General features: G+C 43.6%; 1 protein-coding gene across 1 annotated transcript; it reads left to right on the top strand.

The window, feature by feature from the left end:
- The first annotated feature begins 3172 nt into the window (after positions 1–3172).
- Positions 3173–16422, top strand: epc2 (enhancer of polycomb homolog 2). Its single transcript, XM_080839915.1, has 14 exons — positions 3173–3448; positions 5445–5604; positions 7200–7345; positions 7543–7749; positions 8156–8304; positions 9005–9134; positions 9368–9577; positions 9795–9878; positions 10026–10174; positions 10568–10902; positions 13436–13569; positions 13793–13940; positions 14513–14846; positions 15121–16422. The coding sequence occupies exons 1-14, from the start codon at positions 3296–3298 to the stop codon at positions 15191–15193; spliced, it is 2412 nt and encodes an 803-aa protein (XP_080696041.1). The 5' UTR covers positions 3173–3295; the 3' UTR covers positions 15194–16422.
- Positions 16423–17702: the final 1280 nt, after the last annotated feature.

The raw sequence follows: 17702 nt of genomic DNA, 5'->3' as shown, positions 1-17702 counted from the left end.
GAATATTGCAGGGGATTTTGGCAAATTTTCTTGGGCTGCTACCCACACGGTTAGCTGTGTTGCTCATTCCACGAATGCACGATCCACATGCTACTGAGGTCCCTGACAGTGTAAAATGAATAAAGTGTAAAAATTGTCAAGATGTGTTGTTTTGACATTAAAGAGGGCTTTTTTGTGATTTCTTTTGTCCAAAAAGCCAACTTATATTGACCAAGACTGATTTATAAAAGCAATAAAAGGGTAAAACATCCAAGGGGGTGAATACTTATGCAAGGCACTGTACATCCTCTGTTGAGCTTTTTTGGTGAAGGAGCTGATGTTCAGCTCCCACTTGAGGTCCTGGGAGATGACGGTGCCCAGGAAGAGGAAGGACTCCGCAGTGGCGACTGGGGAGTCTCTCAGGGTGATGGGGGTGGGTGGGGCTGGGTTCCTTTTAAAGTATACACCATCTTCACTGTTTTCAGAGCATTGAGCTCCAGGTTGTTCTGTAGGTCTGGAGGTGCAGCTGTTGATGTGCAGGGAGAAGAGTAGAGGGGAAAGAACGCAGCCTTGAGGGGAACCGGTGCTTATGTTCCAGGAGTCAGAGACATGCTTCCCCAGCCTCACGTGTTGCCTCCTGTCAGACAGGAAGTGATCCACCTGCAGGTGGAGTTAGGCACACTCAGCTGGGAGAGCTTGTCCTGTAGCAGAGCCGGAATGATGATGTTGAAGGTTAACAAAGGTTCTCAGGAAAAAGACTCAAAAGCAGGTAACAAAGTTCTCAGGAGAAAGACTCACGAACTAAAGATTCACAAGCTAAACTCACACAACGCGATCACAGGGAGTCAAATCAAGACAGCAAAAACCCAAAAGATCATGCGGCTTATAAAGGCAAGTAAACAAGGCTCAGGTGAACACAATGACACAATAAAGTGACCTAATGCTTGACCTAGGTCCTAGAGCCTCATTCAGATATCAGCTGATATCAGCTGAGTTCCGCCCAGATGCGGCCCAGAAGCAGCCCAGATCCAGCTCAGATGCGGCCCAAACGTGGCTCAGATGGCCCCTTAAGTACTGTGATGCATTAATTTCAGAGTATACACACTGGTTTAACACTTGTTAAGGATGGTAACATAAACAAATACTTGTCAGTCCATTCATGTTTAAGTTGATGATTTCGTCATCTGAAAGGTTTACCCCCGGTTTCAAACTCGGGAGTCCCCTGTGGCAGATGGGATGTCTACCGCTAAGTTACGGGGAGATGTTGGAGACTCAGATGCAGAGACGAGGATAGGTTCAGTTTAGATAAGTTCCAACAAAAGGTCTTTACTCGAATCAGACAAAAGTATTCAAAAACACCAGGACAAGAAATCAGAGTACCTCACCCTCTATTGTTGCATGTTTGGAGGCACTTGATGATGAGTTTGGGAAATACTTCACTGAGGCTGAGTTGTGGCATAAAGATAAGACATGGATAGAGTTCCCACTCAAAGATAGCGCAGCAGATGGCTTAAACTTAACAGTGACAGAGGAAGATAAGCTCATTGAACTATCCACGACAGCACATACAGGAATACTCATTCAATTCTGTATTTTTTGCCAGAAAGACTTCCCTCAATTGACAGCAAAAGCAATGAGGAGTCTTTTAACTTTTGCTACTACAGATCTTTGTGTGAGTGGATTTTCCTCTCTTGCCTACCTGAAGATCGAATACTGGTCAAGACTGAAGCATGGGGCTGATCTGGCACTCTGCCTCAAACCTCCATCTGCCCCAGAATAGACAAGCTCTGTGCCACTCACCAGTGTCAGGCCTCTCAATAGGTATGAGATATTTCATCCATACTTAAGCTTCTCAAGCTATTCAATTCATTGTCTCTCGCTAAATTAATACAGAATGATGGCTAAATGTAAGGGAGAAAATATGAATGAAACTGAATGAATTGAAATGAGTTGTGTGTTACAGATGATGTGTGATTCTTTTCAAACATGTGTGGAGTGTGTGTGTGTGTGTGTGTGTGTGTGTGTGTGTGTGTGTGTGTGTGTGTGTGTGTGTGTGTGTGTGTGTGTGTGTGTGTGTGTGTGTGTGTGTGTGTGTGTGTGTGTGTGTGTGTTGTGTGTGTGAGTGTGTGACACTTAGTTCCAAATAAAAATGTTAAATATCAGGCCTAAATTTTGGGCGGCGGGTGTGGGGGTCCCTTCTCAGCCGAGGGGTCATTGGGCTGAAAAAGGTTGGAGACCCCTGGTCTAAAATGTTCAAACTTAGGTTGAAGCAAGAAACCTAGGCCTGGCTGACTGGACAGTAAGGGAACCATGAGGCCCAATAACACCATGTACACATTTTAGTAGTTAGCTGAGCTACATTTCCAGAGCAATATAAGATAAAAACACCATAAATCATATTTACACTGCGATCCACCTTTAAAATCCATACCTTTATCCAGCCCAGCAAGTGGTTGGATTAACCATCTGATACTGAAAAGGATCATACAAATTACATTTGAAAGTTTTGGAGAAAAAAAACTTTGTTTTCTTAATTTTCTTTCATTAATATTTTGTGTGTTTTGTAAATCAATGTTATTTTACCTGTTAAGTATATCAATGTTGACTAAGATTATAGGTCAGTTTGGCCTTGCAGTCTATGCTTTACTTTGGTTTATTTCATTACAGACTAAACAGTTCGCTTATTTTGGTCAGGACAACCGGATGACAGGCCTAACATAGATAGTTGGCTAAAGGCTTTCAGATTTAGGCTAGAATGTTCTTAATTGCTCCTATATGAGTGGCATTTTCTCCAATTCTGCAGAATTATGAAAATCTACAAGTGATTGGTTGTGCATATGTGATGTCACTCAAGTAATATTTCTCGTTTAATAGATGCCAGGTCCGGACGCTGAATTTATCGACTTGTGCATATGACGATCGTGAGTTGCACCATAAGTTCACTATCCTTTGCATGTTACGTATGTATCGTCAGTAGTTTTGTTGCATGTTGTATGAGGTGCGCGCGCAGCGCCACGGCCCATGTTCTTCGGATGTCTCGCACAGACCGTCGGGAACGCTCAGCTGCTGTGTGGATATGTCCGCCATGTTTTTCATGGCACAAGCAGCGGACCGCCCGAGAAAAAATAGCTTTTAAATCAATTTTATCTCGACCAAAAATGGCTTTTTACACTGGATTTCGGTAATAAAGGAGTCGATGTTTTGGACCGTTGTGAAAAGAGGCGGAGCCCTCGTGGATTTATACCGAATTTTTGACTGAATTCTGGCGGGATTCATGTTTCCTCCACATTTTGTGTTTTCGAGATAGGCGAAAACAATGAGTAAACTCTCGTTCCGGGCGCGAGCGCTAGACGCCGCCAAACCTCTCCCCATATACCGTAACAGAGACCTCCCGGACCTAAATGACTGCGTCTCAATCAACCGGGCTGTGCCCCAGATGCCAACTGGAATGGAAAAGGAGGAGGAATCGGTATGTTTATAGTTTTAATGAATTTATTTCCATCATTTCAATCGCACATCAGGTTGTCGGCATTCACCAAGACCTTTACGCAAACCATTGTGCGTAACAGGCATGCGCATCATTCTTGAAGCCTGTATGCTACGTAAAAAGAGTAAGGAATCCAACGGTGAATTCGCAGTTTTTACACTTTTTACGTATGTCGAATGTGTGCGTTGGTAATAACTACGTTCTCGTATTGTTGTTACGTCACATTCAGAGCGCAACAACCGTACGTGATTATCAAGGATGCGGAAGGATACGGAAGGCATGCTATATGTATGAGGAACTTGTGCGTGTGTTAGCTGTGTTAGCCATTCTGTCTAGCATACACTGAAGAACGGTTATCTAGCTATCAGCAAGGACATTTCAGACGGTCACCTCACATGTACAATGTATAGTGCATGCAATAGCATTAACCTTGCAACAACGTCATGTCATCCCCAGTGGTACACTAAAGTTAACTTTAATTCCATCAGTCCTTTTAAATGACTACTATGAATTGGCTAGCTAGCCAATTCATTCCATCATAAGCTATCCAACGTTGGTTAACTTATTATCTTAACTACCTAGCCTGTGTATTCTCAGTGAATGAAACCTAATGCTGGCCACGTCCCCAGTAATTCATTTCAAAGTTCGCCAAGCCTTTGAATATTTTGCACATCCTTAAGTTAACTGTAGCGTTAATTAGCTATCAATGAGTAGCTAGCAAGCTAACACTAGGTGTGTGGCTTGTGGTTGGCTTGACTGGGTGCAACAAATCATTAAGCCAATACGTTGGCTAGATAGTTACCGTTAGCTAGGTAGCTACATTTTGAGAAATCGTGAAACAGTGTCACTGGAATGTGAGTGCCATACTCGATCGAAATTCAGAGATCGTGTCATATATAGGGAGGTTAACTAGTTGTTCCGCTTGTATCTCCCGCCTATTTGTTGTATTTGAGGAAACGTAGAGCCAGCTGGTCAGCCAGAGTTTCCTAAAGATTCTGTCACCACGCTGTATGCAAAGGCATTGTTATCGCTTCAGCCCTTAAATTCAGGGAATCCACTAGTTAGCTTCCATAGATGGCAAAGTAAAACGTTCACTAAATTCAGCAACTGTGCAGACCTGCACACTGAGCTTGCATCTTGGTTAAACATCAATAGTAAAAGCTTCATACATGAGCGTTATCTGAAATGCAGCTTTATCTCTGCCTTTATCACAGGCAGCCTCACCTAAACCCATAACGTGATACTCTTGCCTGAAACATTCATACTTTCGTTATCAGAGTCCATGCCTTTTTTTATTGCCTTCACAGTGGGTATTGGCATGGTAACATGGAAGACATTGATAATCAACCAACTAAGCTTAGTCGTTTGATCCTGCTTGCCTTGATGTTCACTCCCTCCATAAATGGAACAGAACTCCTTACCTTTGGTTTTACTCTCTGTACGTTATATGTGACCTATACCTCCCTTTCAGAAGTTGGAAATAAATGCCAATCTCAGCCCAATAAATGCACCATCAAGTTAACAGGGATAAGTGCTCCTAGGTGCATGTATGGTTCTAGAAACGGCGCCCTTGCTCAGTCTTCTGCTGAGCAATAGACCAGGCTGGCGACATGTTGAGATGTTGCACTAGATTTCATCACAGAGTCGTCCTCTGAAGTCTTAGATGAGGCCAACAGCAGTGCAGACTGTCAGTTAACACCAGCTGTGCTCCAAATGGCTCTCCTCCTCCTCCTCCTTATAGTCACATTTTGATGTTGTTTGATAAGAGGGTCAGTATTTCAGCAATAGAAATTGAAGAGAAAAAAAACAATCTGGTTTAGCAGATAGCTCTGAATGCAAAGTGTTGCGTAACCTCTCTTTCACAAGTTTTTTATTGAGAAATTGCATGTGAGCATGCTTATGTTCCCCTTTTGATTCTCCTTTCATTCACCATCCTTCTTCCTTCTCTCTCATTCCCTTCTTCGGTTCCTCCCCCCAGGAGCACCATCTCCAGAGGGCGATCTCGGCTCAGTCGGTGTTCAGGGAGAAGAAAGAGAATATGGTCATCCCCGTGCCGGAGGCAGAGAGCAACGTCACCTACTACGACCGTCTGTACAAAGGAGAGTTCCGCATTCCCAAACAGCTGATACACATTCAGCGTGAGTACAAATTACATTTTTGCCATAGACTCATCTGCTCGATTGGTGTTGTCACTATTCAATGATGTATTGCTTTTATAGATATGAAGGGCATTTGTTGACATAAATATGCAAGACACATTGAAGATTAATGTGCACCTCTGGTTAATATTCAGGCTGAGAGAACAGTTGCCTGCTTGCAATTACAGCTGCGTTTCCCACAGACAGACTGGGCCACCTTGGGATATTACCGGCCACCAAAGTATGTTTGGTGACTCATTGTAGCTTTTTTTTATTTCTTTATCCGTCCGAGAGAACGACACCATCAGCGATCCATTAACTAGTAGACAATCTCCCCTCGCTCTACCCCTCCCGTACCTGTTCGTTCTGCCGTCACGAGAAGGGTCTACTGACAACCACACATGCTCTGAACACAGAGAGTGAGAGAGAAGTTCACTAGGAGTATGTTTAAAAATGCAGGCACAGTGAATATTTTACAAGCGCTGATCAAGTAAAGCCACTCCTTTTCACCTTATTGTGTAATTTCTCTGACTTAAGTAGTAGCTCTAAATTGTATGAAAGAAAGCGGCAACTATGTAGCATTGGGAGCTACAAGACCTGAGTGTATTCAGCACACGTAACCTGGTCATTTCACAACATGCAGATGGTGTCCTGGCTAACTATAAGAGATAATAATTCGTTTTCTTTTCAGGCCATGGGGGTTTGAAAAAACACAGTCTTACTTAAGCTAAGGTTAGCATTTACTCGGCAGATATGACTGTTCAAAACTATTTGAAGAGAATATTGCGTGAGGATGAGGGAGAGATACGCGACCACAGGTACCTCGTGAAATGACAATAAATAAATCCTCAATAATTACACGTGCCAGTTAATTTGACGTAAAATTACAATTGCAGTCAACAGTGAGCCCAAGCGAGATTCAAGCTTGTGCTCAATGGCAGTCGGTCGGTGAAGCTGCTGGCACAAGTAGTGAGAGGGCTGAGTGAGAGGCAGCAGCAACAGGTCCCAGTGTGGTAGAGGCAGGTGCAGGTGACCAAGCAGCATAGTTCCAAACAGGGCCATCTTTGTACAGATAGAGGTGAGGGTTTGGGTCTGTGAAATAGAAAATTTCAATGAATCAAACTTTTGTGTTAAAGGTCAGACGTATTTGTTGTTTGTCAACAAAGCAGGATGTTTGTGCCAGCAGGTACGGGTTGCTACCACATTTTAGACCTGTGGGAAATACAGTATATCTTTACAGGCTGCTGTGTATTTCAGTTGCCTCATTCCCTGCTTAAATGGTGAAGCATTGTTAGCTGTACTACCAGTGATCAAGACTTAAAAAAGTAGAAGTAGATGTCTCGTTCTTTCATAGCTTTCATTGTACATAAAAAATAATTTAATTGTAAATAAAGTCCCAACAGTCCGAGATCTGATCAAGCCATTATTTGGATTTTGCAGCGGCCTCCGACGATAAACTGAATTGAGTTGACGAAAATAATCGTACTATGGTTTTAAACTTTTTTTCTCTCTATCTGAACGTTATTGGTTTTCAAAATGACTTACCTGCACCCCCCCCCCCCCCATTCCCCCCCCCCCCTTCTTTCTCTTGTCAGCCCTGGGTTTGGACAATGAACAGCCAGATTATGACATGGATTCAGAGGATGAGACTCTCCTCAACAGACTCAACAGGAAGATGGAGATCAAGCCTCTGCAGTTTGAGATCATGGTGGACCGACTGGAGAAGGCTAGTTCTAACCAGGTAATACACCCTCTTACACATGTAGACCATGATATTATGGGAAATGTGTGTAAAACAGAAGCTTAATCCCAAAGTTTGCAACATACATAAATGTATACATTTATATGCTACCTTTACACCAATGGTTGTCCAACTGCTCTGCAGCTGCAGATTTAACTAGGATGGTCCTTCTAACTCCCTTTTTCCCCCATACGCAGCTGGTCACTCTTCAGGAAGCCAAGCTGCTGTTGAACGAGGATGACTACCTCCTGAAGTCTGTGTACGACTACTTTGTGAGGAAGAGGAAGAGCTGCCAAGCGCCGTCGCTCATACCGCAGTGTAAGCAGGAGAAGCGGGACGGCTCCAGCAACAACGACGCCTACGTCGCCTTCCGCCGCCGCACCGAGAAGATGCAGACCAGGAAGGTAAGTTGCTCGCCGCTTTCAGGATTGCAACTAATTTTGTTTCAGATGACCTTGACATCAATGTCCAATTATTTTTTTCTGCTGATTTAGTGTTACAGCTGATGTGAAAACATTGTATGCATGGTAATGTGTGTACATGTGAAGTTTTTATTTGTCTGTTGGACCAAAAATGAGATCAATCATTAAAGTGCAATGGGAGCTCTGACATTCATACATATTAACTATGCAGGCCTTCGCCCAGTGTTGAATGCTGATGTGCTCTGGCTGCCTGGGGAGGTCTTTCTCTCCGCACATCATGTCTAGTCATCCACAGTTTACCATCACTTGTGTGCACACACACACACACACACCCACACACCCACAGCTGCACCATCTCAGACTCAGTATTTATAATGTGTCCACTCAGAACCGTAAGAACGATGAGGCATCGTATGAGAAGATGCTGAAACTGAGGAGGGAGTTCAGCCGCACCGTCACCATCCTGGAGATGATCAAGAAGCGGGAGAAGATCAAGCGAGAGCTGCTGCACCTCACGCTGGAGGTGGTGGAGAAGAGGTGAGCACAACACACACACCACTTCACTCACATACACACCACTTGACTCTTGTGCGCATGCACTCACTCTAGTTCTGTACATCAAGACAGACCACAGTCTTGTTCTTGTGCATATGTGTCGATCAGGGTGGAGATATGCGTGCAGATGCATGGTCACATGCATACACAACAGAGGCTGTAGAGAAGGAGGCTTTGGCCCTTTCAAGATTGATCCACTGAGAAGTACAATTATCTATAGTCAGGGTTCCCATGGTCATGTGAATCCTGTAAAAGTCATGAAATTCAGCAAATGTATTGAAAATCATGAAATTTGATTTCATGTTTTTATGCTCTTGTACTCCTCCATGGGTATGTTTTATTGTGCAAATATCTGCAGCATGATGCAGTTGCCACTTGATTTGACACTGCCTCACTAGCCTGTTAGAAAAGGAAGGGAAAAGGTGGCTTTTCATTAAATAATTAGGTGCAACCTGTGGAGTAAAGTATGCAATTGTGTCTACTTATAGGTTGTGAAAGATCATAAAAATGTCATTAAGGGTCCCTAAAATTTGAATTTACAACAAATGTACAATTAGCTTGTGTTTCATTCCATTCTGTAACGTGTCTCTCTGTGATTTTATGAAGTGGCAAGTGTTTCCTCTTAAAGGAGAGAAAACTGTTATAACGATGGCTTCAATTTCTTGCCCATCTTTTTGCACAGGTATCATATGGGTGACTTTTCGGGAGAAATCCTCAGCGAAGTCAGCGCTCCTCTGGCTGAGAAGCCAGTCTACACCACTCCCATCACTCTGCCCAACGGAAACCGCTACAAAGTCGAGAACAAAATCAAGGTCATTAGTCAGTTCTGTATTACAAACACAAGTTATTCTGTATGTACATAGCCCAAGCAGAAAGTAATATAAAAAGAGATCTCAAATGAGAAACTAAATGACTGACATGCAGACATGTAGACTACTTAGACAGTTGGTGTTGGTATATAGAAGTGGGTCAGAAAGTAGCACTTCTGTTGGCTTTGTCATCATCTGTTTGGTTCAGAGCCCTTAATAAATCGCTCTTCCTTCAGGCTCACAAGTCCAGCTCACAACTACCGCACCACTTCTCCATCAAGCCGGAGCCGCACTTTGACTTCGTGCGGCCGCACAAGAAGTACACCAAGAGACCCAAACTGGACCCGCTGCGGCAGCCCAGCCGAGTCGAGAGGCAGCACACGGTTAACAAGGCCGACATCAAGCAGTATGACTTCCACAGCTCCGGGGAGGAGGACTACCCACTGGTCAGTACTGCACTAAGGAGTTATTCAAAGCCAATACAGACTATGGAGACTGTGTTATTAACAAGAATCAGCCTCAGGCATAGGCAGTCCGAAAACTGGTCTTTGTCCTTCTGTCTGTCTGGCATTCTTTCTGTTGCTTTTTTCTTTTTCTTCTTTCTTTCTCTCTCTCTCTCATGCTGAATGGTCACTCACTCTTTCCCTCTCGCACTCCATCCAGTCTCCAGCATCGGAGCCAGATGAGGAGAATGACCCAGATGGAGCGTTCGTTTTCAGAAGGAGAACTGGCTGCCATTACCTCGCTGTAAGTCTGACTGTTGATCATGGCTGGCAGACAGCTGGTCCCTGCAATAAGGTGACACGTGTTTACAGAATTATAAAAATGATACACTTAAATGATGGCATGTTGTAAGACCCCATTTCTTTTCTTGCCCCGTCCTCCCTTGTGCAGCCTCAGTTGGACCAGAGCTCCTCTCTTCTGTGTGGTCAGACGCCGCTGGCTGGGGTCGACCCACTGCGGCAGCGGCACTCCTTGACGGCCCTTACCGTGCCACACCGCTGTGTGGGCCTGGCACGCAGGAGGATGGGACGTGGTGGCAGGTAATGTCACTCTCCCCCCCTTGATCACCCTGCCCCATTACTTCCATATGATATCTCCCAAATAATTCAGTGCCCCCGTCCCCATTACTATCTATGTACCTTTATCTATATTTGGGGAGCTGAAGATTTAGGGCAGTGTCCTTAATTAGTTAATTAATTGTTTATACTGTGTTTGGCATTTAAAAAAAGTGATAGTGGTGATTTTGGTAATGGTAAGAAAGCTAATCGGAATAATGCCTCCTTAATACCTGTTAACACGCGTTCAACTCGCGTGACAAATCATCACAAATCATGTTGAAAGTGTTTAAAACCAACTCACTCACTCACACATGCACACAGAAAGTGAAACCTTTATTCTGATTCCTTCATACCTGACTTCTGTCTCATCCTCAGGGTTCTGTTGGACCGTGCATCCTCCCACCTGGACCGCGCCTTGAGACTGCTGGACCCAGACGTCTTCACCCGCTCCTCACCGACCCTCGACCTCCCTGACCTCAGGCATGACCCCTCGCACACCGCCCCTTCCGCCTTGCATGCGGATCGCTCCCTGGCACAGATCCTCAGCGACATCAAGTCCAGCAGGTGGCGCTGCTTCAGACCTCGGCCCACACCGGACGAAAGCCTAGGCAACGCAAGGAAGAGCAGCGTGGCGTCAGAGGGCAAGACACAAGAGGCAGCAGGCGCCACCACTGGCAGCTCCACGAACATTGCCAAAGCGGCACTCACAGGTCCGTCATCACAATGGCAAACAGAGTGTATAGACTTCAGTCTTGCTCTACTTCCATACAGTGTTCCATCACAATGGCAAACAGAGTGTATAGACTTCAGTCTTGCTCTACTTCCATACAGTGTTCCATCACAATGGCGAACAGAGTGTATAGACTTCAGTCTTGCTCTACTTCCATACAGTGTTCCATCACACGCGGCCTCCATAATGAAGCCCATACTTATTTCAGGTGGGGTGGTAGACCCAAAGGGTAACATGCAGGTCAGCCTCTCTAAACCTGGCAGATGCCTTGCCAACCTCAGACTTATTGTTTGTTATTGTGACAATAATGGGGATATCAGATTGTATAGTGTCTGTTTCTCACTAACTTTTTTCAAAATCTAAGCAAAAAACGTAAATGACGTTCGTATGAAAATGCGGCTGTCTGCAGAGTTTGGTCTGCCATTTTTGTATCAATTTTCCCGACTGGCGTTGCAGTGCGTCACAGACACTCCAAGTTTTACTGCTTACATCAGTGTAGGCCATTTGTGTAGGCTCAACTACAAATCAACCATTATACCTGTGGGTTCTGTTTTGTGTTTTCCAAGTAAGCTCTCATAAGATCAGTTAGCCTTAAGAAAAACATTTTCAAACTTGAAGGAACATTATTGCTGTCGTGCTCACGATTCTGATGAATGCTTCCATAGCCATTTTTATTTCAGTTCACCATAAACTTACTTGGTGATTTTACCCCACCAAGCAATCTTGGGTAATTTGTCAGCCATTAGTGTCTAATTTTCTTACTGGTGGGTTCACAGTGTTAAGTGGCAGCATCTGAAGCACAAAATCATTAGTTCCCCGTATGCTGATAGAGGGGCACAGCGCTGACAGGGCTTTTCCGCACAGTGTGTTTTTCTGATGACAGCCCACAGCTGGCGGAGCCCTCTGTTTCAGCTGGCTTCTTTCTTTCACTTCTTTGCTTTCTTTTGGGGGAAATCTCTCCTTCAGGATGTGGTTGGACAGATTCTATAGTGGTCTTTTACAGGCACCACAAGTCCTATTTTTCCATCGAAAAGTGGGATGAGCTCAGATAAGGTCACTGCTTCTCATGCCATCTCTGACAGCAGCTGTGATGACAGATTTAGTAGAGGTGGTGTGCTGTCCCGTCCTTTTTTTATGAGCTTTGCAACAAGAACAAGATCCAACAGACAACCTGCAACCTAAGTAGAGCGACCATTGATTTTATATTGGTACCACACCCAGTTGAGGCAACCAATTTATTAAAGGATGTTTTTTCAGTTTCAGTTATTTAAGTCAGTCCTGGTAGTGCCAGATAGACCATAGTTTGTGAGTTATTCATAGTCTACATGAACTCTACTTGATGCAGAGGTAATCTGTAGAGAAGCAATGAAAGTTTGCATTTGTTAAAAAGAACATGAAATTGTTGCTAGAGGAACATGTATATAATGGGAAAGATTGTTGCTACTCTTCCTCTTAACATTCAAAAGCATCAAGTCAAGTTCTGACAGGGTTACGTTCCATGGCTCTTCACTGCAAATGTCCCAACAGCTTTCAGCTTTCCTAATCTAAGACCTAATCAAACCACCAAACCATAATGTAGCTGAAGCTGGACGCAGACATGGGACTGGCTTTCTTGTGCTTCTTCGCTCCCCGAGCTCAGGGTTGCCCTGTGGTTTGTCCTGCGCTAGTCGGTCCACAGGCAGATAGACGTAGCTGGGTTACATAACTGTTCCTCTGCGGGAGAAATTACAGGGCAGTGTGGCCAGAGCACAAGGCAAAAGCAGGAGAGGAAACTATGATCTGGGGAAGAAACTTGGAGTTGCTTGGAAAGCTATTGGCCACCGTGTGACTGATGTTTGGGAACAGGCATGGTCTGAGAAGTGCAAATGAGGAAATGCTGTCGTGTGTTCTTTGGTGAAGAACATGTCACCTCAATAGAGATTTGAGTATCTCTCTCACATTGCATGAGGTTTTCTTTTTTCATGTCAACATCACCAGTTTGTCTTTCCATGCTATTGTCTGTTTATTGTTTTCTGGATTTGTGATGTGACTTCGTATTTGAGATCATCCAGTCATCCTAGTTCTGCAGTTATACTATGTGAAGTAGCACTAAGTATATCATTAATAAATCCACATCAGGCATCCCTTAACCATATGTATTTCTAAGTGATCTCACTCTCCAATGACCTCATGTGCTGGGGAATGGCATTACAGTTTCTCTCTAGCTCACAAGTACAGATGTTTCTCTCTAGCTCACAAGTACAGCTGTTTCTCTCTAGCTCACAAGTACAGCTGTTTCTCTCTAGCTCACAAATACAGCGGTTTCTCTCTGTAGCTCACCAGTACAGCTGTTTCCTGTCTTCTCATTGGGCACTTTGTGTTTTAGTCTTTTTGTATGTTGCTCTGTGTCCTCTTCAATTAATTCCTTCTTCAATTCTGAAAATGTTCTCTCCCTCTATTTTCACTCTGCGTGGTGTTTTCTGTGTTATATGGTGGTGTTGATCGTGACCATTTCCTGTCTCTGGTGTGTGTAGAGGTGATCACAGAGGAGCAGTATCAGACCCACCAGCAGCAGCTGGCCCAGATGCACAAGCAGCAGCTGGCTCAGGTCCTGCAGCGAGCAGCGCCCCGCACCACAGCACAGCCGGAGCGCAAGGCCGCCGTACAGGTACAGGGAACGCCAACACGGACACTTACACTCACAGTTCCTCTAGTCTCCCACTCACACACAAAAACACAGGTGTGTGTGTTTCCTACATAGCCAGTTGGACCTTCTCACCAATGTATACATGTACATCTTTTCCCAGGTTTGATAATTGTGGAGTGGGATATGTGACCCACAAACAACAATAAAGTGTTTCTAAGTGGGTGGGTGTGTGTGTGTTTTGTAGACTGCCATCACGTCGGAGCGAGTTTCAAAGACTCTGGACTCGGCCAGCGCCCACTTTGCTGCCTCTGCGGTGGTTAGCGCCCCCCCACCAGCCAACAACGAGAACAAACCCCACCCCCCCACGGTCAACGGCATTGGCCCCAGTTCAGGTATGGGACATTGCTGTTGAGGTAAAAAATTTAAAGAAGAGTCTTCACTACTAAACAACAAGCATTAAACACTGTCCTTGCCCTTTCAATGCCTGATGAATAACTTTAAAGGTGCAGTGTGTTGTATTTAGTGGATTCTCTTAGTCGAAATGGAATATAGTATCAATGATTATGTTTGCTTCAGTGTATAATCACCTTTAACTACTAGTTGTTGTATTTTAGTCAGCTTAGAATGAGCTCTTCATATCTGCATAGGGAGCAGGTCCTCTTCCACAGAGTCTTCCATGTTTCTACACTAGCTCAGAACAGTCTAACCAAAACACTGGCTCTAGAGAGGGCATTCGGTATTTGACAGCTATAGTAGGTTTTCCAACACTCTTGCAAAGGAAGGGGTAGTCAGTTGGTTGTAATTCAGCAATCTCACCACTAGATCCTACTAAATCCTACACACTGCACCTTTAATACTTAAGTTAACTGAACATCCATGTCATTCATTTCTGTGAGTTTTTTGAGTTTTTTGTTAGTTGTAACTATTTGTGAAGTGTGACAATTTGATCTATTATCCTCCTCAGGAGGCTCCAGGCCCCTAAAGTTCACCAGCACCTCTCAAAGTGGCGGTGGGGGCGGCTCGTCGGTACGCTCCTCTTCCTCTCCGGCTCGTGACATCCCGGCCATGATCCGTGGCAACGGTGGCGGCAGTAGCAGCAACAGCAACTCCACGCCTCAGTCGCTGCCACGTGGCCACGCCCACCTGGGCAGCGTGAGCGCCGTGTCTCCGGCCCACACGCACCACAGCGCCCGGCCCTCGGCCCCCTCGCCCTCCGCCTTAAAGCTGGCCGCCGTTGCCAGCAGCCTGGACCGGGTGCCCAAGGTCACGCCCGCTAGTGCGGTAGACAGCATTGGCAGGTGAGCCAAAGTAGACAAACTCTGAATGCATGAGCACACTGGCGCCAGGCCTTCAGACTCACATGCGTGCAAACACTATCCTCACCCTTAACCGTATATGTTTGTGGTGTACACCCTCCACACAAAGCTCTTAGGGTTACAGTTGTTCCTCTGTGTTCCATTTGGTCGTGCTGTTATTGTTTTTTTGGTGCCAGCAGCTTGTATTTTGGATAGCTGTAATAATCCTTAAATGCCGCCAGGACCCTCACACGTGTTTTTTTTGTTTGTTTTATAGGGAGAACCATGAACCAGAGAGGTTGGCCCTTAATGGCATATCAGAGACCACAGTTGCCATGGAAGTGACATAGCCCACTCCACGCCAGTGAGCATCATGCCATTGAATGGACTAACCTCCAAGATCAATGCAAAACCACTTCCTGCCACCAGGGGGCTTACTCACAGAACTGTACCTAAATTTTCAGCATATCAAAAAGAGATTTGTCAATATTATAAATGTACATTTTGTAAAATTGGGAATATCACTACCTTGTAAAATAGTATATTTGTATCATTAGTATGTTATTTCTGTTACTTGAATTCTAGATACTTTTTGTCATCATGCTTTTGCACTTGGAAAATATTGGCGAATGACAGCATTCAAAAAAAAAAAAAATCATTATAAAACAGGTGCATCGGTTTGTGTTGGGATCATGAGCATGAAATCCGGTCCTACATCACTCATTTTACCTATTTATTTTATGATGTTTACATTTTTGTATCTTGTACAAATAAATCTGATTTTGTGACGACAAAATGCAGAAATGGACGTAGCTAGAGCGTATTATGTTGTGCTTTTTTCTTGTTGCAAAAGGAAAAAGAGCCCAATTTAATTTGGTTTCACAAATTAATTTTTTTCTTTTTTGTACATAATTATGCGGCATTTTCTCATTTGTCCTCTGTCTATTTAACAGAGGTGATTAAAACATTTTTATTTTTTTATTTTGTCTTCATTGTTTTTGATATAGATATCTGCAAAACAATCTCCAGGTGTCATCCATTAAAAAAAAAAAAAACAACAACTAGTGTCCATTTGATCATATTTGTGTTTTAAAAGTTGTGGCTAAATGCATACATTGATTCATTGTCTGCAAATATGTTTTAATTATACGTATATGCCTTTTTAAACTAGTGGGCTAACGCCAATCAATAATTCACAGCTGTAAATCGTTTTTGGTTTACGTTGTGCAATAACGTTCCATGTTATGGACAACTTTACGGAGATCACCCTTTGATATAGGGGACCGTCCTATCAAAACCCTATTTCTTTTTTTTTTTCCTCTTCAATGGCAAGTAACATGTAGAGAATGGATCTGATGGTCATGTGTTCTTAAGTACTTCATGAACAAGTGTTGTAAGTGTAGTCATTTTTTTTTTTTTCTGTACAGGCATTTAGTGTCCAGGCACTTTGCCCACAGATATGCATTTCCCCATGTTACTTGTCCTTTGAATGATTCTGACTTTTTAAAAAAAAATGCAGGGAAATAAAAAAAATTGAATTATATCAACATGCATAACCTGTTGGGCTGTTTCTTATTATTCTTGGTTTTCTTGAACTGTTGACGGACCTTAAATTGAAAGGAAATCAGCCTTTCCCCTTTGTTCCATCAGACAGAAAACTCACAGGGTCGTATTATTGCCACTTTGCCCGTGTCATTGTTTTCCAGTATTCATTGATAAACTTTTGCAACATAACTGTCCCCAGTTGTCTTATGTCACTCAGGGCATTGCCATTAAGCTCAAGGTATGTTGTCAGTTATTGTTCAGAGGGGTCAATGTCTTCCAGTAAGTGATCTCATAATGCATGCTCTCCAACCTGCTGTTTGTTTGAGGGCAAGCAATGCATACCTTACACAATGCAGCATTGTTATGTGCAGTTAGTACATCCTTATTTTCCTGGTCTTTTCAGACTGAAACCTAAATTCAAGATGACCACACAAAATCATGTTTGACACAGAAAGTCATCTTCAAGTCCTACAGATGTATAAAGGCTCTTTTCCAACATTGCACTTATGATGAACTGCAGACCTGTGCATTAGCAGGTTACAAAGACGGTAGGCTATACTTGCAGACAGGGAAACAAACAGTGAAATTCTACAAACCTTGTAGGTGGCGACTGCTGTGTTGTCAGTGATAATCAGTGTAGATTTTTAATATGAATGTATTCCTCCTCTCAAATTAGGCATCTCTGAAATCCAACACCACTGCATAGAAAAGGCAACTGTTCTCGGCTGGATTCGACCCTGCACCTGGCCAGTCCATTGTCTTAATAATTTTGCCTCAACATTATGTCATTCATTTTCTAGAGAAAGCTCGATAATGGCATGTTTTTCAGACAAAAATCTTAATGTAGCAGTATTGAATGTATGAGGGGAAAAAATCGAATGTGAAAAATTGGCTGTAAAAAAAAATTGGGCACCCTTTTAAGTGTGTTGATTAATACCTGTAGTCACTTAATGCTGATTGATTGCAACACAACATAATTGTCATTAACGGATTGAACCTTATACTGCAAATAGAGTTGCAACCATCATGAAAAAGCTGGTTTAAAGGCCAGCAGATTCTAATCTGAAATAATGGTAATTATCGGGGGTGTCCTAACTATTGCATATACCCGTACAATAGCCGACATCGAACTTTTTCGTTATAATAACAGATCAGTGGTCCAAATTATTGGATTAAACTGTATGATAAAGTACCTCACTAAATGCAACCCTCAGTCGCTGCGCAGAGAATTCATTCTTCCGCGTTATGAGAAAGAGTTGTCGTGGCCGAGTGGTTAAGGCGATAGACTAGAAATCTATTGGGGTCTCCCCGCGC

This window comes from Sprattus sprattus, assembly GCF_963457725.1.
Source record: "Sprattus sprattus genome assembly, chromosome: 5".
NCBI classification, from domain to species: Eukaryota; Metazoa; Chordata; class Actinopteri; order Clupeiformes; family Clupeidae; genus Sprattus; species Sprattus sprattus.
This window is presented reverse-complemented; position numbering and strand designations above follow the sequence as displayed.